Source organism: Pleurodeles waltl, chromosome 1_2, assembly GCF_031143425.1.
Source record: "Pleurodeles waltl isolate 20211129_DDA chromosome 1_2, aPleWal1.hap1.20221129, whole genome shotgun sequence".
In the NCBI taxonomy this organism is placed as follows: domain Eukaryota; kingdom Metazoa; phylum Chordata; class Amphibia; order Caudata; family Salamandridae; genus Pleurodeles; species Pleurodeles waltl.
The window spans coordinates 1,173,250,382-1,173,277,206 of record NC_090437.1 but is presented as its reverse complement, the minus strand read 5'-3'; the positions used below and the strand labels follow the sequence as shown (position 1 = coordinate 1,173,277,206).

Below are 26,825 nucleotides of genomic sequence, written 5' to 3'. Positions count from 1 at the left end.
AAAGAGGAAAAGCAAGTAAATGAAAGGGGAACTGTAAACGGAGAATATTAAAATTAAGAGACAGGCCAACCAGGTCTGACACTGAAGCATGTTCATATTCAGATGGATGTACACATGTGATTAGAAAACGCCATCATTCATGAGGCAAGACACAAGAGAGCTAAGGAGTGATGTGGACTTAACCATTACTCCGTTCAGTTCGCTGACATGGATGGAAGCAGAGTGTAAGTGACACAAAGACAGACCAATGGCAGAAAAGAGCTAACCCAAAGGCCCTCTATGTAACTATATATATATATGTGTGTGTGTGTGTGTACATATATATGTGTACATGTATGTATATATACATATATGTATGTATGTATATATGTGCATATATATATATATATACATATATATATATATATATGTATATATATATATATATATTGGAAGTTGAAGGATCACAAGAAAACAACAGCCAGCCAGGGCAAAAATATATATATATATATGATTATTTTATTACACTTTTCTAGCAAACAATGAAGAAGAGATTCTAAGAAGAATTTATGCAGTGCAAATAATCTCCCCCTAGGGTCTATCTTAGACAGTAACCAACACCAAAATCATTCCCTCCAAAACTAGTCTGGGATATTTTGTGTAAAAAAAATGCCTATCTTTAGGCTATAATACAGCGAGATATGAGTCCACCCTTAACCGCCTATTGGTTTTCACATGCTTTTTACAATCAATATGTCAGGCCTAATGTGCTTATCATAACTTTTCATAATAAACAGAATACACCGAAAAAAATATTTTTCCTTGAACCAATCAGGCTTGTAGCTGTTATCATTGGCTTATTACCATAACCAAATGAGGCCTGCTAGACTGAGCATAATTGTTCCCACGAGGCAACCCTCAGACACACAGTCACACAAGCATACATTCATAAAATTACGTACCATACAAATTTACAGGTGGCAAAGCAAAATAGAGTCTCTGCTCAAAGGGGCAAACAAGGATTTTGACAGTACAAATTCACTGTACCTACAGTTTGTAGGAGGGTAATCAGCACCAAAACCCTCGCCACTATGGTATATGTATATATATATATAATATTATATATATATATATATATAAATATATATATATATATATACATATATATATAATTATAATATCTATATTTAAAATATATATATATATATATATATAATTTTCACAATCAATATGTCTGGCCTACTGCCTTTATCTTAACCTTTCATTATAAACATTCAGGCCTATAACCTTTATCATTGGAGTGTCACATAACCAATTTATACCAACTGTGTTTTTTCATAAGCCTTCTCACAAGACAACCATCAGGGATGCCATAATAAAATGACAAATAGGTACAAAATACATGTGTCAAAACAATTGTAAATCTCTACTAGTAGGGCCTGCCAAGGATTATCATAGTGCAAATTGTCTATCCCCATAGTCTGTTCAGGTGGGTCACCCAATCTGCAAGATTCCCTGTAACAAAATACCTACCTACAGTTTTTAGTACAGTGTAATAACAATCCACTTGTAAAAGCCTATTGACTTTAACACATGCTTTCCGCAGTAAGTAAGGCCTACTTTCTTCATCATAACTTTCTGTTACATTCAGGTCACATGTAAGGAATCTGACATAACCTTTACCAGTAAACCAATAAGTCCTCTAGTCTCACCAGTGGAGCTGGACACTATATACAAGCCAGGCCTCCTGAAGTACATATAAACTGTCACCCATCAGCAATACATTTACAGAATTACAAAGATGCACAATAATACCGTTGGCAAAACAATATGCAACCTATCAGTAGAATATCCCCTAACAAAAATCAATGTGAAATTCTACTTCCAGAGTTTCTCAGAGTGGATGACCATCACCAAAAGCTTTGCCTACTATGGTAATCTGCGAGATTACACGTAACCAAATACCTTTCTATGGCCCGTAACATAATGTGATAACAATACACTGTTAGAGGCCTGTTGATTTAACCATGTGCTTTTTACAATGAATAAACCAAACCTATTGCCTTTGTACTACATTTTCATAATAAACAGGCCAGACCAGTGGCATCTGGCATATCGTTTCCCTGCACATCAATCAAGTGAATCACGGTTACCATTGGCTTGCCACAATAAGCAACATAGGTGCATTGTACCTACTGTAAGCATGCCCATACGGCAACCAACAGACATACATTCATAAAAGTGCAAATGTATACACAATTACACAAGGTGAAGCAAAATACTATCTCTCTTAATGGGGTTTAACTGGAATTCTCAAAGTGTAAATCTTCTATACACATGGTTTGTGAGAGGGGGTAACCAACACAAAATGCCCATGCCTACTAGGGTAATTTATAAGATTCTATGTAACAAAACAACTATCTGTATGCTTGAACTATGAGAAATAACAATTGATTCTTACTTTCCTACTGACTTAAAAATATGCTTTTCGCAATCAATATATCAGGCCGGCTGCCTTGTCATAACTTTTCATAATAAATAATCAGTTGCATAACCTTTATCATTGGCTTGTTACCATAACCACCTCAACTCAAATGTACAGAGCCTGAGGATTCCACAAGCCAACTTTCTGGTGGACGGGAGATGCCTCATATGTAGAAGGGGTTGTTCAAATCTGTGGCGAGTGTACTAGCGCTGACAAATCCAAAATCACACTTAAGCCGCCCATTTAAATGTAATGAGAAGTCTCAGGAGGTTTTAGCAATTGATATTCTTAGGCCCATTTTAGATGTTTTGTGGTTCTTCCAAACTGTAGTTGTATTTTTATAGGTTTTTTCTAAATGGCCAGATGTGGCTATTGTTGGCAATGTAATGTAGCTTTAGTGAATCTTCTGAAGCCTTGTCATGGGAAGGTATTTCCATATCAGTCCTCAGTGATAATGGCCCCCAGTTTCTGTCTGATTATATGAAAAAACGTTCTTGTCTTACAATGTGATTAAGATGAAATATACTTCCTTGTATCATCCAGACGGCAACGGTGCATAGATTTTAACATGGGTCATATTCATAATTCCATTAAAGGTTATATTTACTTTAGCACACCTTATTAATTTCAAAATGCCAAATTTCTCTTAACACGTCATTCACTTCAGCAAATATTATATTATTTTTAATTCATTTTATATGCATTACAGTGCTTGCTGTATTTTTCAGTGAGGGCCATATTCCTTTCAGCATGTTTGATATATTTTTGTATATGGTTTATTCAATTTAGCATACGCCATTTATATAATTCACCAAGTTGGGTATTCCTTCTGCTCTGCCCTTAATTTCTTAAATTCCCTTAATTTATTTTTGCTATATGGTATATTGATTCTGCCAAGCACCACATTTCTTTCGAAATGTGTCATTTTCATTCTGGTGTGTGTTGTATTCTGTTTGCTGTGTTATCTATTCCAGGACATCTCATAGTTGTATATATGGGTATATAATTTTGCAAGCACGTGTAAATTTGTTTGTAATAACATTTCCTTCTTTGTTTTCTTTCACTGACAGTGTGTGGCTGTGACCTTGCGCAAGGAGGATTTTTTATGAGAAAAGAGGATTACATCTGCACTCTGGACTATCAAAGACTGTATGGCACGCGGTGCATTAGCTGTGATAATTTTATCGAGGGAGAAGTAGTCTCTGCTCTGGGCAAGACTTACCATCCTGATTGTTTTGTGTGTGCTGTTTGCAGGTAAGGTCCACACAGGCTCATATTTAGTTTTTTTTTAAATGTTTCATTGCATGACTGTTTCTTTTCTAATTAAACCATTAAACCAGTGGTAGGCGAAGAGTTTCATGCCTCCCTCCCGCATTTAGCATAACTTAACTTAACCCCTATGGAGCAATGGTTTTCTATGAGCACGTGACCTATTTGATTTTGCTGATCATCCTTTTTTCCTTCTTTGCATAACTGGTTCAGTGACCCTGAACGTCATTTAGGGGTCTCCGGTAGTTGTAGCTGTGACCCCTGGCTTGCCCCTTGTGATCCCTGGTACAGCCTTTGTGATGCCTGGTCTCAAAGGTGGCAAAGTCAGTGCCTTGAACAGGGGACCTGCTTTCCCATTATGGTGTTAAGGCCTCACCTTCCTTTTCCTCTGCTCGTGTTTTTTTATTTTACAATTTGTGAATAAAAATCTGTTATTCACTATAAGAGTTAAAAACAATAGCTACCAAGAGCTGGAACAGGACCTTTGCTGCTAGATGACGTAACTTAAAATAAAATGCTTCTAAATTTATACTGTTTGCATCTGTGCAGGTTAGTGTGTGTGTGTGAGAGAGAGAGAGCGTTTGTATGCGTGTTTGTCTGTTTATATCTCTGAACATGTGTGAAAGTGAGTCACCAATATGCCGAGGGGAGAATGAGTGTGTTTGAGGGTCAGTAAGTGTGCATAAGTGAGTCAGAGTGACACCAAATGAATGAGCGACACAAAAAAATGACTGCAAGTAAAAGTGAGTGACAATGATGAATAAGAATGAGTATGAGGGAGTGTGAGTGTGAAGGAGTATGTGTGACAGAGAGTGCAACTGTGAGCGAGAGTAAGTGAGCCAGGATGAGTGAGAAGGAGAGAGTTTAGAGTGAGTGCAAGTATGTGAGAAAATATGAGTGAGTGAGTGTGTAGTGAAAGTGAGTGCAAATGAATGAGTGGGGCTGGGTGAGAATAAATAAGATTGAATGGGACTGGATGAGTGAGAGAAGGAGTTGCAAGTGAGTGAGTCAGAGAGTGAAAACGCATGCTTGAGTCAGTAAGAGGGAGTGAGATTGTGAGTGAATGAGTGAGCATTGTATAAGAGTAATGCACGAGAGTGAATGTGAATGAATGAGTGCGACTGAATGGTAATGAGTGTGAGTGAATGTGAATGAGCATGTGAGAATGTGGTGTTATGCTTCTAAGTCTGCTGTTGGCACTCTCATGCTGAAGGTAGTTCTTTGCGTTTAGAAGCACCCGGCAAAAAGTTGGTGCTAGCAGACTGGAGGCATTTCTTAGCATGACAGGCACCAATGACATAATACTGGCACTGGAGTACTAGAAGTAATAGGGTGGCATATGAAAGGTCCATAGCAAATTGTTGGCGCTGTCATGCAGGACGTGGAAGAATGTTGGCACTAGCATACTGTAGCAAATTCTTGACACTAGGACACCCGTGGCGAAATAGTGGCACTGGCACATTGGGGGCAGACGTAATACTTGGAATATGCTGGCACATGGTAGAGGGTAACCACAACAAAATGCCGGCCCTGGCATACAAAAGTTTTGTTTTTTTTTGGTTTTTTTTTTACATAAGGGTCACTCATGGTATACGGAGGGAAATGATTGCAAAATTCTAGCACTAACGTTTTCTGTGTACTTTTTGGCTGAAGGTGTCACCCACGGCATTTCGGGGGCACCCATAAGAAAGTTCTGAAGCTGGCATAATTGAGTTACTTTTTGACATATGGGAGGGCAGCCATAACACATTTTGTAAAAAATGTAGTCATCTTAATGGTAGTTTCGGGTATTACTGACTTCATACACCATGAAAGGATTGACATATTTAAGTAGTGCCTTTTCAGAGCCTGTGTTTTTTAATCAAATATATGTCAAAAACGTAGCTTTAAAATGCATTATTGACCCTATTGTTTTTCAAAATGTTTTCGAGGGAGGATCCCAGTTTCTCCAAGCCCTTCCTAGAAAATGATGGGGCTTGCTAACTTCACGCGCTATAGTACAGCACAAATATTATGAAATATTATGTTCCATCACTCTTAAATATCACCAGCTGCCGGTGCAAGAACAGAACGCAACTAGTGTCTTCATAAGTCCTGTCTACTCTCTGCAGCTTCCACTCGGACAGAACATTACACTTTAGGTTTATAAAATAAATAAATTCAGCAGTGCAACGCGCACTCCTCTGATTAAGTAAAAACATTGAATTACAAAACACATTTATTTGTGGTCACTTTTCATTACTGTGAAAACATGAACTATTATTTGTTTGAATAGAACCTTTACCCTGTGCTCCGCCCAGTGGCGTAGCGTGGGGGGTGCAGGGGGGGCCGGCCGCACCGGGCGCAACATCTTGGAAGAGACTAAATCCACGGGTTAGGGGGCGCAAATTACTTGCTTTGCCCCGGGTTAGGGGGCGCAAATTACTTGCCTTGCCCCGGGTGCTGACAACCCACGCTACGCCACTGGCTCCGCCCAAATGTTAATGCATTGCAAATTATCAGATGTCGAAAAGTATTAACAGTAAGGAATAAGTTAACCAATAACGCAGTTAATATTCAATATATATTCATATTCTATATCAATTAAAACAGAAGGGAAAAACTACTGTTGTTTTTTTAAACCTCTTTTTTTTTTACATTTCCCCATGATTTATCAACCCATAATAAATATTCACAGTTTGTGGTATAAATAATTTAGGTTATCAGTGGTGTTCTGTGCTTTGTGCCACTATACCCTCTACACAAAAGAATAAGGCACTCCTACCATGTGATGTAAGCTCCTTAATATAGCTGGTGTGTAAAAAAACATTTTTCTGTGTTGTTTTTTTATATTAGTTATGCAGTTTTTATGGAACTTCAGTGATTTAAATTATTGCGATGCCATTAGGGTTAAGCTCAGATGACCACAACAAATAAATCTGTAGTTTGAACACGGGATTGGGTGACCGCAACGTACTGTTTTTAACTACAGCGTTTCTTTTGATAGTGATTGGATAAGACTCAGGGTGTCGAGTTATTATACATTATATTTGATTATTAAAGAGGTGAGCCTTTCTGTACAACAGAGCGTCTCTGACCTACGTTCTCATGGACTGGATTCCTTTTCTTCACTTCTGGGACACTTATCTAAGGGTGTCCTGGCACTCCAGCACATGCAAAAGGTTTTGGCTGTCAGTGGGTGTTCCTTTCGGCTATTATCTTATTCTGGTACACAGGAAGTAATTGGACAACACTTCTGTTGCATGTGATATGCAGAAGTATGCGTTTTAGACTGCCACACTGATGGTATTTAAGCATCAATATGTGTTACACTCATTGGAACATTAACTATTTGGTATCTTATTTTGGTCTTTTGCATGATCGTATACATTTTGATTACAGTATTGTTTACCTTTAAGTTTTGGAATCTACATGATTAAACTGCTTACTAACTATTATGCGGCATTACATATAAGTCATTGTATTTTGTGCTATGTAGTTTCTAGCCTTGATGAAGTCAGTTATGACAGAACATGTGTTGGCTAGAATGGAAGAAAAATCAAGGAACACCTTACGACTCTGGAGTGACCAGCAGCCACCCCTACCCACTAGAAGCACCACGTGTGGTAGTCAGAAGAGAAGTCGGAAAACTTTTCTCTGAGCGATGTTCAAGAAATCATTAAACTTGCCAGGATAACTTTCTAAGCAGTATATCAGGGAGGGAAGGAACTTTGCTCTGATCACCGTGAGGAGCAGCCTCCAGCTTGGGCTTTGCAGATAAGTGGATAGTTTCTGTAGGAATGCAAGTTGTGATGCCACTCTGGCTTTCAAGGTGTTTAAATGCAAGGCGGCGAGACCACCTTTCCTTCAACCAGACTCCCAAATATTTGTAGCTATTAATTCTGCCCACTAGCTGGTTTCCACAAAGCCACTGCTTTTTCTTTATTATGTGCTTGCCGAAGATGAGTACCTTAGTTTTCTCCAGTTTTAACAGCAGCATGTTGGATTTGCGATACTGATCCAGGATATTTAGCAGGTTATGCAGCCCCATGCCTGATAGGTTCAAGAGGACGATGTCATCTGCATAAAGAAGTGCTGTTAGAAGTTGGTATCCCAATTTGGGGAGATGGGACCTGACAGAGTTCAGATGTGCACACAGGTCTGCAAGATATAGATTGAATAACATCAGGGCTAGGACGCAGCCTTGCTTTACTCCTCTTCCTATCGGAATTTTTGTCGAGACTCTTCCATTGCTGCCAACATTTACCCTAGTCCAATTGTCAGAATATAAGAGCTAAATTCCTTTCAGCAAGTTTGGCGGAATATTGAGATCCACTAATTTTTTCCACAATCTGTGCCGTTACACAGAGTTGAAGGATTTAGAAAGGTCCACGAAGCAGGTGTACAAGTACATTTTTTTTTTGGTATACTTTTCTGCCAGCATTGCTAGTGCTACCAAGTTGTCAGTGGTGCTTGATGAGGGATGGAAACCTGTTTGGTTCAGTGGGATTAGGTTCCGTCTAGTCGCCCAGTCTTTTATTTCCACTAGCAGGCACTCCGCAAATATTTTTGCATCAGTTTCAAGGAGGACGATCAAGTGATAGCTGTCTGGGTTCCCATAGGGGCCTTTCTTATAAATTGGGTGGAGAATTGCCCCTCTCCAGGAATCAGTGATTTTATTTTTTGTGACGCAAGAGGTGAACAGATTACTAAATTGTTTGGACCAGAATTCCAGATCATGTTTTGGGACCCCAGTGGGGAGGCCATTTTGGTCGGGGGCCCCATTGGTTCTGCAGTGCCGAAGGTGTCCTTCGATCTTTTGTACTTCGAAGGATAAGTGATTTGGCTTGTAATTTAAGCACAAGTTGTGTTCTACCACTTCCTGACAGCCGTATAGTTTGGAGATGTACTCGATCCACATTTCTTCAGGCATGGTGTTGCTTAAGGTTCCTGCCGCCCTGCTCTTTTGTTTGCATGCCTCAATGACTTTGATCCATTCCTGGTCTCGGTGTGCCTGCTTTGCTTCCCATCCTGCCTTCTTGTATTTCTTTCTAAAAACTTGGAAGATACCAAGTTTTCTGCTGTCCATGTGTTGTTTCTTTAGGGCTCTTTCAGTTTTGTTGAGCTCTTGCCTTTGTTACTTTAGAGATTGTGTGAACCATTGGTATTTATTTTGTGGGGGTCAAAGCCTGTGCAATTGTAAGGGAGCAAGCTGGTTCCTTAGTGAGGTTAGCATTGCTTCCCATCTGGTGATTATGTCCAGCTGGGTTGGATAATAAGCTTGATTTACAAACCTCATATTTCTCTATGCACAGGTTTGACCATCTTATACAGTGGAGGTGGCTACCTGGACCCTGTGCCCTTCTGTTGTGCACTTGTGCCATGTAACGGTTGTTGTTTGTGATTTCCAGGACTTGCGGATGATGATCACTTTCGCATCTTACTTCTATGTTAAAAACTTGAATGTCTTTGAAGAATGTTATGGACATAAATGTGTAATCCAGGTTGCTAGCTGATTTCTTTGATATGTGCGTTGGGTTCATTGGGATGTCTGTGGGGAAACGACCGTTCAAGGCCCTCAGTCCTAAAGCCTCCAAGGCTCTCACCAGAGGGTGATCGCATTTGTCCATGTCACTGAAGCATGATACTTGCTGTGGAATGCCCAGGCGTTGATCTAAGGCTCCTTCTCTGGTACTTCTATACCCATGGTTGGCCGTAATTAGGTTGAAATCGCCTCTGATTAGCCAGGATGCATTTCCTTAGGAGGCATTTAGAGATTGCAGTTCTTTTTCCGTAGTGTCTAATAACTGCAATTTGCTGGTCACATTGGGGTTGATATAGATGTTTAATATTATGACCGAAGTTGATACCTGGTCCAAAAGCCAGTTTTCAGTGATGACGGCTAATATGTTTGCCTGGAAGCTGGTCTGTTCTCCTTGCCATTAAAGATTTACTTGTAGTTATGTAGGTGGGAAGACCTCCCTGGGCATGTCCCTTGCTCTTTGCTTTTGTTGCTGGGCTAAAGAATTCTTGAAATCCTGCTAACAGATTTTCATCCACACGTAAGTTTCTTGTAGGCTGATGATATCAACGTTTCTCAAAAAGGATTCCATGTTTGGGTCATGAGTGATTTTGGTTGTTCCTGCTATGTTCCAAGATATTATTTTTGTGTTGCCCAGCGCATGATTGGGCCGTGATCCAGAGTTTGAGATTTGTTTGTGTTCCTGGGTCCCGAAACCTATCTTGGGGTGCAGGGGTGTGTCAGGGTCGAGAGTCTAATTTGTTCCAACTAGTTTCTTCTTTTTTTTCAGGTCCGTTACCTGGTCACATCTTTTTACTTGGTGTTCATGTGTGATGGCGACAATTAAATTTCTTGGTCTGGGAGAAGGAGGAGGAAACTCCCTTGGCATGTTGTAGGATTGATCTCTGAGTGACGTTCCTGGGGTTTGCTGTCTGTGTTCCATTGCATTGTCCCCTGGCTCCATGCAGGATGAGGAATGTCGGGTACTTTGCCTTGTTCAATTCCATCCTTTAAGCTCTATACCTCAAAATTCAAATGCCTCTTATTTTGATAGTATCAGCTGCACTTTTTCCACTCTACTAAGGCAGACATCCGTGCACTCGTTTATGTTGCTCTTACTTGGTGCTAGAAAAGCTACGTGCTCGAGATCTTTGCTGTTTAATTGTGCCATCCCTGGGATGGCATTACAGATTCTCAAGAGGTTGCCTCTACCTAGGATGTCCCAAGGGCCCTGCAATTTATACGTGGGATGATTTCCCCTATCCTTTGAATTCAGCGGAGAATTGGGCCAGTTGTGTGGGGCTTTGTAAAGTGCAGCGCTGATGTAATTTCAACATCTGTGATAATCATTTGCTGTGCCTTGGTGTGTGCTTGCTCTATGCAGCTTGAATAAAACAAGTGGGCTATGGTCTTTGTGATGGGCCTGAAAGTCCTGGTGTCCAGGATGAAAGACCCATTGTGGAAGGATCGTTCAATTGATCCCTTGTCTTCTCAAGGACTACCCCCGGACAGTTGGCCTGGATGGAGATTGCATATTTATCAAGTTGGGCGCAGTTTATGTGAAGCTCCATTGGATTAGTTGCAGTGGGGTGTGCCCCTTCGGAGGCAGTGGGGCTAAGGTTCACCTCTGGCTGGACCCAGGGCCCGGAGGTTGAGATCTGAAGGAATGAGCCGGAGGGTGCCAACTGTTCATGTTCAGCAGAGATGGTTCATTCCTCTATCTGCTGCCTTTGAGGATAGTTGCCACTTTGTAACCTACGAGGCAGAGATTTTGTGTCTGTCGACTGGGAGGGTGGTGAGCGTGTTATCAACTCCTCTTTGATGCTTGACTCTTTTTCAGAGTTCCCTCCCAATGGGTTATTGCACCAGTTTCTGTGTGCAGGATGGGTTTTGATTTCCTGACCCATTAATGGTTTGTTGTGCATTTTCCTTAGCCATTTCTTGTTTTTCCTGGACAGAACTGGAAGAAAGGGTCTTTTTCTTGGGTGTGCGCTTTTTCTGGACATTCTGTTATTACTCCCAACGTCTGTTCTGGGCTTACTTCGGGCTGTGTTGCGACGTTGGGGACTCCAAGGGTTGCTTGACCTTGTGTCCGTAGCCTGCCATTTCTCCACTGTTCGGCTTCATATTTCAAGTTTACTACTATTGTCGCCATCAAATATGGCAATTATTGCAGCTTATCTAAGATTGGGCTGTAGTTGCAATGATGGCCCTGGGTGGGTAGTTCCTTGTCAGCCTCCTCTTGTGCTTGAGCTCTTTTATTAGCAAATGTAATCCGTCCAGTGTATTGTCAATGGCCATAGTTGTGTTTGCCAAGCTTTGCAACATTTGAATTTGAATGTCTAGTTTGTCTGTATTGAAAATAGTAGCGTTTGTTATGGCTGTGAGGGTTTTGTTTAAAGCGTCCCATCCTGCCAGGAGAAGAGGGTCTGAGTCAATGTGTCCCTGATTTTGTGTAGTTTCTGATGTGTTCAGTGAGTTTGTGAAGGGTTGGTTGATGTTCCTGTTTCTGGGTGTGAGTTGGTCATGCCCTTCATCTGCATCAATGTTGAAGACCTACTCTAATTCCTCCTGTGTTAGAGAGGCCTGACCGGGGTGGATGGGCAAATTTGACCTTGGAGCTGATAATTTTGAGGCCAGATTTTCCCAGCTGCCTTTTTGAACTTCCTCAATGCAATTCCCTTTGATTTTTGATGGGAAGGTCGTCAGGGACTATGGTTCTGTTTATTACCACAATGGTGGGTGATAGAGCGATTGGCCACTTTAGTGGCTGGAGAGTGTGCCCAGTTTTGTTGTATGAAGGATCCAAGCGGGAGGGGAGCTTGGTAGTGAAAGTTCAGGCATTGATTCTTGAGCTGTATTGCAAGGAGGGAAGTCTGCCCAGGAGCTGCCCAGGGTGATTGCACTGTCGCTGAAGGATCTCCATCCAGGATGGGATCTCGGGATTGATTCTATGGGGACAGTTTTGTGGCTGGCGTTTTTCTCCAGTGTCCTAAAGTACTCAGGGATCCCTTTGGGTCCACCCTTCACCCTCTGGCTCCCGATCCGAGTGCCAGTGGGAGCGGATCCAGAGCCTGGTCAGGCAGCTCTCCTCGAAGAGTCCGGACCCTGCAGTCCGGTTAGGAGTTTTTTTTACTAAAGGAGAGCTTTGGGCACTGGCACATTTTTATTTACAAATTAAGCACTGCTTCAATCCAACCCCCACCGTGTCCCATTTTCCCCACCCCAAGGATGCCAGTTAAACCTGTCAGGCTTTCCTAAAGGAGTCAGGTTGGAAGTTACTCAGCTGTGAGGCAGGGCTGCCAGTTCGTAAACAGCCAAAATAAAAGAGCTAAATTATATTACTGGGGTTTACAACTACATTTACAACCCCTGCGTCCCCAAATGACAAAATAATGTCCCATAATTATTATGTGAAATGTACAAAATGTACAATATGCCGAGCAAGCTAACTCATTTTGTTGGTGCTTGAGTGTGTTTAAGCTATGAAAAACAGACTAAACTGATAGTGCGTTTTAATTCATCACATCTAAGAAATTTATACGGAAGCAAATGTTCATTACTAACCTGTATTTTCTCCCGTCAAACTATTTTATTTCGTACATTTGAATGATGTACAGCTTCACTCACCTATCTAGACATATCTCTGCCCACCTGCCCCCAGTAACCCGACTCTAGTTTGAAGGCATCTGTACTCGAATAATATATTTCAGTCCATTAACTTTAATAGCTCATTATAGTTCCTCAGTACACATCTCTCTTTATGACAATGTTGCTATAGTAGATTGGCCATGATATCAGTTCTAGCCCCATCAGTTTGGATCTCATTTCTGGAGTTCCCTAAAATAACTTGTATCTTTAAAATAGATGGGTTAATATTGTGTTATTTTCAACCTTTGTCGCGGGAATAGGACTCGTCCGTTGCTAGGCCAGTGTAACATAACTATTAAATGTATCCAATGCAATTTTCTTATTTGTCCACTGATAAAATATAGGGGTTTATTACAACTTTGGAGGAGGTGTTAATCCGTCCCAAAAGTGACGGTAAAGTGGCGGATATACCACCAGCCGTATTACGAGTCCATTATATCCTATGGAACTCGTAATACGGCTGTGGGTATATCCGTCACATTTGGGACGGATTAACACCTCCTCCAAAGTTGTAATAACCCCCATAATGTCTTACTCATACCAACATGCGGACTGTAGTCTTGTTCTGGATATAATTTCTTTTAAATTACTTAACATAGTTGTAATATTATATCACACCCTTCGACATTAATTACATTCACCATTTCCTTTAATCAATATTCACAATTTATATAATAATTAATTGCACTACTAAGTGCACCCAACTTTATAAATGAAACCAATACGCAATAAAAAACGTTGTTAAAGGTAATGGCACTGGCTCCTCATGCCTATTCATTTATTCACCCACACAAACTGTGTTAAGTTATTTATCATGTTCTACAGTCCACACACTCATTGTGGTCTCCATGAGGGGCAGGAGCCACCCAGGAGCCACCAGTGTCCTTAAAATTAAGGATTGATGATGTAAAGTTCACCATGGGCCTCTTCTTATGTCCAATTATCTATATTCCTGTGTAGTTCACCTTTTATCACCTGCCGATGCATTTCAGCCTCCTGAATGGGACATAACTCTTTGCGGTCTTCATCAGGGCTTTGTCACTTGTCTGTCTGGGCACACTTTACAAAAGCTGAATGTAATCGCTTATTGTAGAGTACAGATTGATAACAAATTGAAAATGGAAAGAAAAGTAGGACGCTAGACCTTCGTCCCCTGTAAAAGGCACAAATTGAGGCACACAACCTAGGGGAGGACTTTTGCTACATGATGCATTGTACTCACAATTTAGGATTGTAAGCCTTACGATACGCCTCGTACATGATGGAACAGCTCACAGCTACAGAAGCATGGTCACACTTAACTAATGTCATCAGGGACACATGTTGGCCTCAGGCACATACGCCCAGTGACAGTCAACCTATCCTAAATAGGATGGTGTGATTATTGCAATGACCTGGCGGCCTTTTGGTGGGAGGGCTGCCCTGTCAGTGGTGTTCATAGCTGAGGTTTCACAAATGAGGACGGGGAACAACAGGTTTAGTAGGGCAGGTGTACCACTAGTTTATAACAGTTTACTTGCTCTGCCAAACTCTAAATCACCCTCTAAATTCTATGGTAGACAGGTTAACTTATGTAACCTGCCAGGTTTACCCAAGACCCTCTCCTTCAGCTGTGGCATAACGCCATGCCTAGGCTCCATGATTTGCTTGTGAGAAAACATTTACTTCGCCGCACCCTTGCATTAAAGATTGGCCCTGAAGAAGTGACTTGAATGTCACAAAACACGCATTGGTCATTTTCTGTTTGAGTTGATCAGCTAAAAGGCCAATGTTTTGTTATGGAAATAAATCTGAGATGAACCGCAAATATTTCTCTGTAAGGAATTATTGAATACTTATTCACCTTAAAAATATCATTGACCTACTGCTTTTCTGAAGACTTCAGATCAAGTCTGTTTTTGTCTCATAGATTTGTAAATCCTGGGGGTTCGACACCACATAAATTCTGAGGCTTGCTTTTCTAATTATTTGTGCCTTTTTCCCTCTCTATGCTTAACTGTGTGTTATGTGTGTTATGTATGTGTGCGTTTGTATGTGTAAAGCCACAAATGTGTTTTTATGACTCCCACAAAATCATAAATCTACAAACCTGTGGGAGGGTGTAATCTTAGGCATGTGAAGATTTTCAATTTAATATGAAATGGTTCCCTTGACATTCCTAAAGGCCTGGCACAAACCTTTGTTACTAACAGTAATATCAACGATGCAAATGGTAATTCTTGTATTCTCTGTCATCAGCTCGTTCGAATCAATCAAACCAGTGGTACTTTATGGAACCAAAAACAGCTACAGACTGGCATTAATCATTCCTGAAACCTTTCTCTCTAATTAAACTCCATAGCGGAGAATGTCTCCGAGAGCAGATAATGTATTTTTCTCACTGTTCATGTTAATTGGAATGAACTGCTGCCTTGTTTTTCGGATTCTTGCCACCACAGCAACTGTGTTTGGAGAAATGACTGCATTCCACTATGTCTATGACGTAAGGAATTGACTTGTGTCAGTTGAGCCTCGGTGTGTTCCTGGACGGACCTGTTCCTCGTACTCTGTTCTTAATAAAGAAGAAAGTTACTTACCTTCTGGCTCCAGAGTATCCATCCTGCTGTAGCCACTCCAATTTGGCGACGAGGTGTCCAACGGTGTAGTGGCTGGTGTGAGCAACGTTTTAGGATCCACGGCCGGCGCACACCAACAGAGATGGTCTGCGTATCACTGGATTCTTCCTTTCAGGTGATTGCCATTTTTTATATAAAACGTTGGGATTCTCGACAAAAGTTTTTATTTATCACGGAGTGGTTATCCGCGTACGCCCTGCGCAGACAGAAACGTTCGTGCAGAAACCTTTGTGCTGGCAGGCATGAACGCGTCACCTTGGCAACGGGGACACTGCGCTTACAGACGCGCACGTGTTACCCTGACAACGGAGACGCTTCCTTCTGTGTTTTTTCTCCGCTCGAGCGTCACCTTGACAATTGGGGCGCTTTCATTTGGAATTGACTTTGCTTGTGTGTTCTGGGTGACGCGTAGCGATATTTTTTTTTACAACTTTAACCTGCACATTATCTCGCACACGGGGAACAGGTCCAGCATTAATTGAATGTAATCACTGAGATATTACCTTTAACCTGCACAGACGTTTTACAATTTCTTTGGCACTAAGCACTGGGGTGGTGCAGTATGGCACAACCAAATTTTACCATTATTCCTCCACAAGCGTTTTGGTCTGCTTGAAGTACGCCAACCGTCAAGTGGGTGGAATGGAAGGACTATTTCCTAAATTACCTTTGTGCAATTGATGTAATGAACAAAATGACTGCGGAACAGAAGAAAAGGATCTTACTACATTCGCTGGGACCTATTGGATTGCAGACATATAATAAAATGCAAAAATGTCCTGTGAGTGGGGACGTATGCATTTTTGGTGCAGGGATGCAAGATCTTGACTACTTTGCACCCAAACTTTGCATTGGAATTGTTCGATATAAGTTTTTTCAAAGGAAACAAGAGAAAGGGGAGTCTGTGGATGACTATGTTGCGGACTTAAAGAAGTTAGCACTTGACTGCAAATTTGGCACAATCCATGATGACCTAATAAGGGATCAATTTGTCATGCACTGCAACAACCAATCCATTCAAGAAAGATTATGGGTAAATGGTGATTCTCCACTTGAGGATATCTTAGCTATTGTACGGAAAGCGGAAATTTCTGGAAGTTGTGCTTTGGGGTTGAAGTCAACGGAGAAAGGCACTGATTGTGTTTATAAAGTGATGAATCGCAAACTCGTGAAGGAACAGAAAACTCCGCAAAGTGGGGATGGTGAACAAAGGTGTTACAGATGTGATAGCAAGGAACATTTGACGTACGCTAAAACATGCCCAGCTTTAAAACTTAAGTGTAGCAAGTGTGGTATTATGGGTCACTTTGCAAGAGTGTGCAAAAATAAAAAGAAGGTAGTCAAATGCATATATGAAGGTAGTGACCAGACAGGAAGTGATATCGAAGAGAAAAGTGTTAAATCCGGAGGAGCTGTGGATGATGGGAATTTTGTTTTGAACATAACTGAGGAGAATACTAAAGGGAAACCAATGTGTGAAATGGAAATTGGTGGTGTTCCTATTACAATGTGCGCGGACTCTGGTTCACCATCCACCATAATTAATGAAGAGGTGTGGAACAAAACTTTTGGGGACAAAATTGGCACACATTTATTGCAGCCAGATATTCAACCTGAAAGTTATACAGGGGAAAAAATTGATTTGTTAGACTTCAGATGGCTTTCATTCTCATTTAAAAACAGGTGTGCCACAGGGAAGCTGTATGTGTCAAAAAGAGGACATCTGTGCTTGGGTGGAAGGATCAAGGATAATTACAAATGGTTTTGGATCCAAACGGCAAGGAGAAAGTGATGGTAGTGGATGAAGGGCATTCCTTGGCCATGGAAATGGAAAATGATTTTCCTAAAGTTTTTGGTAAACAATTGGGAAGACTAATAGGTTTTGAACATGAGATCGTACTGAAAAAAAATGCTGTACCAAAAATCCACAAGGTGAGATCTGTGCCGATAATGATAAGAGATGATATATAAAAGGAGTTGGAGAAATTGATGTTGATGGATGTCATTGAACCAATAGAAAGTTCAGAATGGATTTCACCTGTGGTAATAGCACGGCGCAGCAATGGCAAGATTTGCTTATGCATCGACCTACGGTATTTGAACGATAACATTGTTATCGATCGTTTCCCATTACCGAAGATCACTGAAATGGTTTCCAGTCTTAAAGGTGCCTGTTGGTTTTCCACGAATGACTTATCTGCAGCTTATCATCAGATTCCACTTTCTGCAGAATCAAAGAAACTTACGGCCTTCATTACACCTTTTGGTTGCTTCCAGTATAAGAGAATGCCGTTTGGACTAGCGTCAGCTGCTGCTGTTTTTCAACGTTTGATGTTTAAGTTATTTGGGAAATCCAAAGGGGTGATGTGTTTTCAGGATGCATTTTGGTGTTTGGGAATGATAGGAATGTACATGATGGAAGGTTGCGACATGTGTTGGAGGTGTTGGAAAGCAAGGGCTTAACTGTGGAATTGAGCAAGTGCAGATTTGCTGAGAAAAGTGTGGAGTATTTGGGACATGAGATCAGTGGTGAGGGAGTAAAACCTAAAGTGTCATTGGTTGATGCACCTACTCCTACAACCAAGGATGACGTAAGGTCATTCTTAGGAATGGCGGAATTTTGCACAAAATTTATCTCAAATTTCACTGAGAAGGTTTATAACTTGAGACTTTTAATGAGAAGAAATGCACGGTTTGTGTGGAATGATGTATGTGAACGAGAGTTTGTAAAAATAAAGAAAGAGTTAAGCAAGGTACCTAACTTAGGAAGCTTTGATCTGGAATTAGAAACTTTTGTAACTACGGGTACTAGTAACAAAGGACTTGGTGCAGTTTTATCTCAAAGAGACAGGAATGGAAGGGATAGGATTATTTTGTTTGCTTCCAGATCTTTGTCGCCATCTGAGGAAAGGTATTCTGTGATTGAAAAAGAGGCTTTAGCTTGTGCTTGGGCATTGGAGCATTTCCGTGCGTTTGTGTGGGGTAAAAATATAACGATTCAATGTGATCATAAACCTTTGATCAAGCTACTCACTTGTGAAGGTAGTGTATTGGCATCAGTGAAGATGCTGAGGTTATCTCTGCGCATTAAGGATTTTACGTACCGCATGGTGTATGTACCTGGTAAGAACAATTTGTTGGCTGATTGTCTAGATTGCCAAATCCATTAGAAAAGTGTGTGGATGATCCGTGGAGTGAATTCAGTATTGCTCTTGTACATGATTCTGGCAAACCTGCTCTGAATAAAGATTTTTGGGAAAAGGAGATGGAAGGGGATGCTGTATTGCAATCTATTCTAAAGTATGTTATGGAAGGGTGGCCTAGGAAGGACCAGCTAACAGAATCTTGAAAGTACTTTTGGGAAGTTAGATCTGAACTTTCAGTGATTAAGGATGTTATTTTGAGGGGAGATAAAATTGTTCCTCCATGTGGTGTGAAGGAGGCGATTTTGGAACTGTGTCACAAAGGCCATTTTGGCATGGTCAGGACCAAATCTGTGGTTAAGGATTTATTTTGGTGGCCGGGCGTGGACAAGGCTGTGGAAAGATTTGTTAGATCTTGTAGGGTGTGTTCTACAGCTGATAAGAGTTTGTGTACTCTAAGACCACTTATGGAGCAAATACTTTTACCCAAGCAACCATGGGAGTGTGTTGCTGTGGATTTGTTTGGTCTGGTAGGAGATGCACAGGAGTATGTGATTGTACTAATTGACTTGTATTCTAAATGGCCGGATGTTGGAATAGTAGGAAGGGCTGATACTACTACAGTTTTGGAATTCCTGTACAAAACGTTTTTGTCCGAAGGTATTCCAGCAAAATTGTTGAATGACAATGGTGTGCAATTTGTTTCTGATGCTGCAAGGAAGTATTTTGAGAGAGTGGGGATTAAGCATAAAACTACATCTCTATATAATCCCAGTGGTAATGGCACTGTAGAAAGGTTTAATCGAATCATCAAGGGTGTTACTCAAGGAGCTTTGGGCAAGTGTGTGGACTGGCATACTGCTGTTTTCAAGGCGGTGTGGGCATATAGAATCACAGAGAATGGTGCAATGGGATTAAGTCCTTTTGTTATTATGAGAGGAAGAAATCCTAGGAGTAAACATAACCCTGCTTGGTTGGTGGATACCGGAATTAAACAATGGTCCACAGAGTTGGTAAGGGATTGTTTGGACAGATCATAAGCAAAAATTAAATCCTATTATGATAACCTTCATAGTGTGGAGTCCGTCAACGTTAATGTGGGTGATTGGGTCCGTGTTAAGAAGCCCTATAAGGTTAGGAAGGGTGAGAGTCAGTATTTTGAACCAGAGCAGGTGATGGAAGTGCTGCATAATGCTGTTAAATTGAGTGATGGTAGGGTAATGTGTTGCTTTGCTTAACTGTGGGCAGAATCTTACAGGTAGTGACATGGATATGGATGGAGCAGTGGATGTAAGAAGAACTTCTGATTGTTTAGAGGATGAGGTAGAACGTCATGTGTCTGGTGAGGATGGTTTTCATAATCTTGACCGGACGAGTGTTGTTGGTGATCGTGAGGTTGGTATGAATGAGTACGAAGGCTGTACAGGAGATGAGAGGCAAGTATCGGATCTTGTAATGGAGCCTTCAGATGGTGTGTTGTGTGAAGGAAGGAGGAAGGTGATACCACCGTGTTGGTTGAAAGATTTTGTGTTGGGATACATGCAGGTATTCAGGATATCTAGAGGGTGGGTGGTTGTACTTGTGTTGCGTGATTTTTTTTTTTGTGTGTTGTTTTTATTAGTTAGGATAAAGGGGGGGTGTTGTGTGTGCTTATGCTAGGGTGGAATGTTGAGGCCGGTGACATGACTGGGTTCCACTACGTCTATGATTTGAGGAATCGACTTGTGTCAGTTGAGCTTCGGTGTGTTCCTGGACGGACCTGTTCCTCGTACTCTGTTCTTAATAAAGAAGAAAGTTACTTACCTTCTGGCTCCAGAGTATCCATCGTGCCGTAGCCGTTTCAATTCCATAGTGTAGCTTGCACCTTGGTGTACTCTTGAAACTCCAAAGGCATATTGTTCTTTGTTACCTCACAGTGATCTTTGTGCGCTTAAACTAAATTTGCCATCAATGCATAGTGATATTCAGGTAAGTTAACCCTATTTCTAGCACAAAATATATTGAATCGGTGACCTGGGTCGGGCTTTCCTTTCTTTTACGTCCTGTACTTGATGTTTTTTTTAGTCTTCGGGTACACGCTCTGGTGTTCGTTCTTGGGAGTGCCAAAGGCCCTATCATCAGTTCAGCACGAATTAATGTATAACGTGTGTCTGTTTTCATCTGATAGGTCAAGACTAAATGTTCAGAGGTGTGTGTCGTTTTCAGTAGTAGGGCCGATATGTCAGCCTCAGTGATAGGCAGTCGTCAATGAAGTGGTATTAGTAAGTTGCTAGTTAAGTTCCACATATAGTCCATCATGTTTTCTGAGAATGGTGCCATCACTTTTCGTTTTCATTACTTTGAAGTCTGGGGTTCTTGGCACAGAGGGACACCCGGCATTTTCCTCAACGTTTAATCTGTCACCTACTTTCCGTGTTCAGTGTGGTCATCTGGTGCCTCACGGCAGTTGGGTTTTGAAAACCATGAATAACATTTATTTTATGGGGTTTTCTCGGTTGTCATTAGTCCATTGCCTTCTTTTTTCTGGTGCTCTGAGACAAGTGGGCTTCGGGATAGTCATGAATTTAAATGTTTTTCTTTCAAGGAAAATGTGATTTCTGTTCAGCTTAATTAATAAGTGCCTCTTTACTCTTTATTCTGTTGTATCCCCAGTCATCCATTTTGTTTTGCATTCTTCAGCAATGGAAAAACATACACAGTGCTTCATTTGTGAAAAACAAAACATATGTGTCAGCGACCTTGTTAGGAGACGACTGCAGCTTGGACCACCCATTGCCCTTGACATCGCTGTCAATGACAGTACCAACACAACTACTGACCATCACACTCCTACAAGTTTGACAATTCGTTATAGTCTACGCCCAGAGAGCTATATTAATAACTTGGTATGTAGATATTTGCCATTTTTAATGGATAGTCTGTTAACAAACAACTGTTGTTGTGCTCACCTGTAAATTAGACAAACAGAACCACCACATGGCATACTGTCATAAATACCCCTGTTGACAATTAAGATACGGTACTGAGCACCGGTAATCACTGGGTCAAATGAAGTACTGCTTTCTCATCCTAAATTATACAGCAAATTAAAAGCGGTTGCAATGGTAGGGCACCTCAACCAGAAGCGTAGCTTCGGGGGGGTGGTGGTACACCCCCCTCATAAATGTATCTTGTGCTAAATAGTTGGGTACAGGGGCTTTTAGTTGGGTATGGTGAGGTGTCTGTCGGATTTCACCTGGAATTTTACACACACAAAAACGCACACACGCACTCGCCCTCACTGTGTTTAGGAGTACTTAAAAATGCTGGTTATTTCACATAATAATGTGCTTTCTCCCACTTAGATCTGCTACCAAGTTGCACCCAACTCCTTTTACGCTAACCCTAAGCCCCTCTTGTGCACCATGCTTGCCCTATAATGTATTTTCACATTATTTGCCAGTGTGACTGTTGGGAAATCTGAAGCTCACACCATCCTAATCTTAAAGCCCAAGCTACACCCTTGACCTCAACACATCTTTACATAGTTGTTTTCGAGGGGTGGAGGAGCGTCACCCGCCCTCCCCCACCAGCAGCGGCAGCTGAAAACCTTTTCCCCAAAAACGATATTAAACTGTGTTTATTATAGAATTTTTGGGGAAATGGGCGGGGCCACCGGGTGACGAGCAATGAGGGGGAGTGCACAGCACTCCCCTTCAGTGCGCATGTGTGTTTGGCCTGCCATCTCAGGCCGGCCAAACAAACATGCGCAGTAGGCTCCCTCCAGCCCAGCAACACAGTGGCCGGGCTGGAGAGAGCCTGCACAGGCTCCCAGTCTGCCTGGGAGCTCCGAGGCTGGGCTCTCCTAGCCAATCCTAACACTGTTCTCAGCAGTGTTAGGATTGGTGCAGAGCAAGCTGGGAGCCTGTGCCTGCGTGCAGCGAGGAGATGGAGGAGCGGAGTGGCGCCCAGTGGTAAGGTAAGTGTTTTAAAAAAAAATTACATTATTTTTTAATTTAATTTAATTTCCCCTGCGCGCCGCTCCCCCCTTCTGCTTTGCACGAGACGCGATTTGTTGTTTCAGATATATTTTCTCTAAGCTAAAAATTGCAGACACAGAAGAAAGAGGTGAATCACTTCATTTGGGCTTGTAAGACATTGACAGTTACAACAAGCCGGAGGATTTTCAAAACAATATGTTTTGAGCAGTTGACCCAGGAAAAAGAGCAAGAAATATTGTGTCAAGTTTGCTACAGGTATTTGCTAAACATAATCCTCTGTGTCAACTTTATGCTAATGGCCTTCATAAAATGTAAGAGATGTTTTGCCTTGCATGTACTGTACATCTGACAACAGTACTCACCTCACATTTTGTACAGATCCACAAAGGTTTGACTTAGCTGTCAAGGACTTGTGTTCTGACTTCATTAAAGATTTCATGAAGATTATACATTCAGCTTTCACTAACTATGTCAGGGAACAAAAATCAAATTTCAGTTTTATTGCTTTAAAAATCACTGCAGCCCGAGGTAAGCCTAAAGCCTTTGCCCTCGAAAAGATCAATTTAGGGACGCTTTCGAGAACTTAACCAGGAAAAAATATAAATGACTAGAGGTGTTACTTTAGCTTTGTATTATCAAAGTAAAAGATTTAATAAATGGCCACCATAAAAATGATTAAACCTGCTTAGAGGTAAGCTTGTCATCGAAGTTGACTCCTAGATGTTGGTTGGATTTCACTCTCTTAGCCTAATAGCATTTAACATTCAATTGAGTGAACCCTTCTTCTTACCATACTGCAAGACCTGGCTCTTTCAAACATTAATAGTGAGTCAGTGAGATTTACAACATATAAAGGCAATCAAATACACCTTTATACCCTCTGCAGTGTTGTCAACTTTTACAGGATCACCAGCACAAGAGAGGAAGTTAACTTGATGAATTTTCACCTTAAGCTGTCTTCTCCTGGCAACACATAATGTAGTTGGGAGGCCTGATAAACAACAAAGGTGATAACACATGCTTGATTCAAAACATAATTTCTTTGGATTCTGTTCTGTCGTTTCCCTCAAAGACCTGGGATAAACCTGTGCTCAGTATCTCTATGAAAAGTTATCAGGAGTGAGTAGAACCCATAAGGTATCCCACAATTTACCAGTTTCTTCCACCACAACCTCCTAACCACAAATCAGTTTTCATTTCAAATTAACATACCGAATACTTATCCTTCCGCTTCTTACAGCTGTGCAATAGATGCGCTCAAGCACAAAAATGTGATGAAAAGTTGATTGTCCAAGCCTGAACTCAGCTTCTTCAATTGGCATTAGCCGATTATCTGTCACTCATTCTTCAACACTCCTAAGCAATACCCGAGCAAAGATTGTGAAGCAACATCTGTCATTGACATGAACATGTGCGCTCAACGATCCTCAGGGTTCCTTGTCTTAAAATGGGAGAACCCTTCCAACTAGGTAAAAGCACAACTAGATTTTAAATGATATTAAAATATGGGCACAAAGCCTCGCCCCATTTGTGATGCCACCCGCAGCTCTACTAATTTAAAAGCCTTTAATTATATCTGTAATTTCCTCCAGGCTGATTGAAGGGAAATATCGACTCTCAAAGCTGCCCAACACTTCACAGTCATCCTCCATTGTGGATATTCCATCCATTCTTACTCTTTCTTCTGATTAGTTGACACTTTCCATAACTGATGAAACCTACTTACATATAAGCCCCTGAACACTTTTACATCCCTATTTTCTATTACATTTGTAATTGTTGTCCACATATTACTAATGATATCTAATTTCTCTTTAAATTAATAATTTAGGGCCTCATTTGAACTTTGGCAAGGCTGGAAAGGCTGACGGTGAGGGAAGTTGTAATCAGCCAGGTGGCACTGTGTTCAGTGCCGCCCTGCCTGAGTACAACTCTGACTGTCATCATGCCATCAGGAACCATGTTCCTGGCGGGGACGGCAGTTGTCGGGTGGGTCCGCCTGCCAGGATTGTACTTGGGCGGTCAAACCTCCTGGAGTACGGCAGTCCGACTGTCAAATTCAAGTGTGTCGGTCCTCGGACCGCCACACTCATAATGAGACCCTTAGGCCCATATTTATACTTTTTGACGCTAAACTGCGCTAACGCAGTTTAGCGTCAAAACATTTAGCGCCGTCTAACGCCATTCTGAAGCGCCATGCGGGCGCCGTATTTATGGAATGGCGTTAGCCGGCGCAAGCAGACCGGCGCTGCCTGGTGTGCGTGGAAAAAAAACACGTAGACCAGGCAGCGCCGGCGTTGGGAAAAAATGACGTTAGGGCGTCTTAAAATGGGGCAAGTCAGGTTGAGGCAAAAGAATCGCCTCAACCCGATTTGCGCCATTTTTTTACGACGCCCAGACGCCATTTCATGACTCCTGTCTTAGTAAAGACAGGAGTCATGCCCCCTTGCCCAATGGCCATGCCCAGGGGACTTGCGTCCCCTGGGCATGGTCATTGGGCATAGTGGCATGTAGGGGGGCACAAATAAGGCCCCCCTATGCCACCCAAAAAAAAAAAAAAATATATAAAAAATTATACTTACCTGAACTTACCTGAATGTCCCTGGGGTGGATCCCTCCATCCTTGGGTGTCCTCCTGGGGTGGGCAGGGGTGGCAGGGGGGGTCCCTGGGGGCAGGGGAGGGCATCTGTGGGCTCATTTTGAGCCCACAGGCCCCTTAACGCCTACCCTGACCCAGGCGTTAAATAGTGGCGCAAATGCGGGGTTTTTTGACCCGCCAACTCCCGGGCGTGATTTTTGCCCGGGAGTATAAATACGACGCATTTGCGTCGCCGTCATTTTTTTAGACGGGAACGCCTTCCTTGCATCTCATTAACGCAAGGAAGGCGTTCACGCAAAAAAATGACGCTATTTGGCAATACTTTGGCGCTAGACGCGTCTAACGCCAAAGTATAAATATGGCGTTAGTTTTGCGCCGAATTTGCGTCGAAAAAAACGACGCTAATTCAGCGCAAACGGAGTATAAATACGGGCCTTAATCTCTTTCTGTAGATTCCTAAGTTTTTCCTTTCTGTACTTATGGTGTGATTTTGAGTTTTGCAGCCCTTACTTCAAACTCAAGGTCACCTGTGTTTTTCATTTCTGCCACATAAACTGCATAAGCATGTTTTGAAAGTTTAGGAATGTTTTGAAAAACTTGCGTTTAAGATTTTTTCCATGTAAAATATGTTTTTTAATGCTAGTTCCTCAATGTGTACATAGCTCTGAGGACAAAATCACATTTCAGCGAGGTAAGAAAGTAACTTGGACTTTCAATTTGCGTATGTTAAATAATCTCAGATTATCCTTTGTGATTTCTTTTTATATACATGCACTCCATGTCTCTGTGTCTTGGCACTCCATACTGGCAAAGAACCTTGAATATTTGTTGAAAGTCAATTCAACCCTACTTTGCCATTTACCACTTTGCCTCAATGTGTACCGTAATCTCTGGATGCTAGCTTTGTTTTTGGAATATCTGTGGTCTAATAAAAGATCTAGTACATAGTCATAAGTTTGAGCTTGGTCATCTAATGCACAGTAACTGTTTCATTGGGATGCCTATTTTTTCTGTTGTCCTTTATTCAGCCTCATAATCACTTCTGCATTAGTGCAGGAGGGTGTGACCCCTGTTCATGAGTGATATTTATGTTCCTTTAGTTTTCAGGGTTCTCTTCCAGTGCATATGATCGCTTAGTGTCCTATCTCAGGACCCACTTTTCCTGCTGCATAGATTGATCACACTTCCTTTTATTTCAGTCTCAGAGTCTGATGCTTTGAGAAAGACACTTCCTTTCATGATGTTCATTCTTACACCAACTAATGCCTTTCTTCCTGGTAAACCGGTTTTAAATTTGTTATCATTTGAATCATTTCTACTGCCAACAGTAGGCCCTGGCTTTTTGCCTACCCTAGAAAGTGGTATTGTGCCATTTCTCCCATCATTAGGTGTAATTGTCTGTCTTCCCTATATTCATCTATGCCTGACTTATCTGTAAAGAGTCTAAGTCAATCAGCTCAAATGCTAGGTCTTTTTCGGAATGAAAAGATGTGGGCTACTGCCCAAGCAGAAATGGCATAGGATGCTTTTCTATTGCTCTCTATCCCAGCCTTCTCCACTAAATAGTAGTAGGACAGCAAGACCCCTCATCTGCACTTTGTTTG

The 26,825-nt window shown here is 41.6% G+C and overlaps 1 protein-coding gene across 9 annotated transcripts in view; it reads left to right on the top strand.

The window, feature by feature from the left end:
- Positions 1-26,825, top strand: part of ABLIM2 (actin binding LIM protein family member 2) — a 714,445-nt gene that overhangs the window by 341,338 nt on the left and 346,282 nt on the right. For all 9 annotated transcript variants that reach the window (XM_069203370.1, XM_069203322.1, XM_069203330.1 and 6 more), the window contains exon 3: positions 3,535-3,718. In XM_069203370.1, coding sequence (XP_069059471.1) covers positions 3,535-3,718 — 184 coding nt within the window. The remainder of the gene's footprint in view (positions 1-3,534; positions 3,719-26,825) is intronic.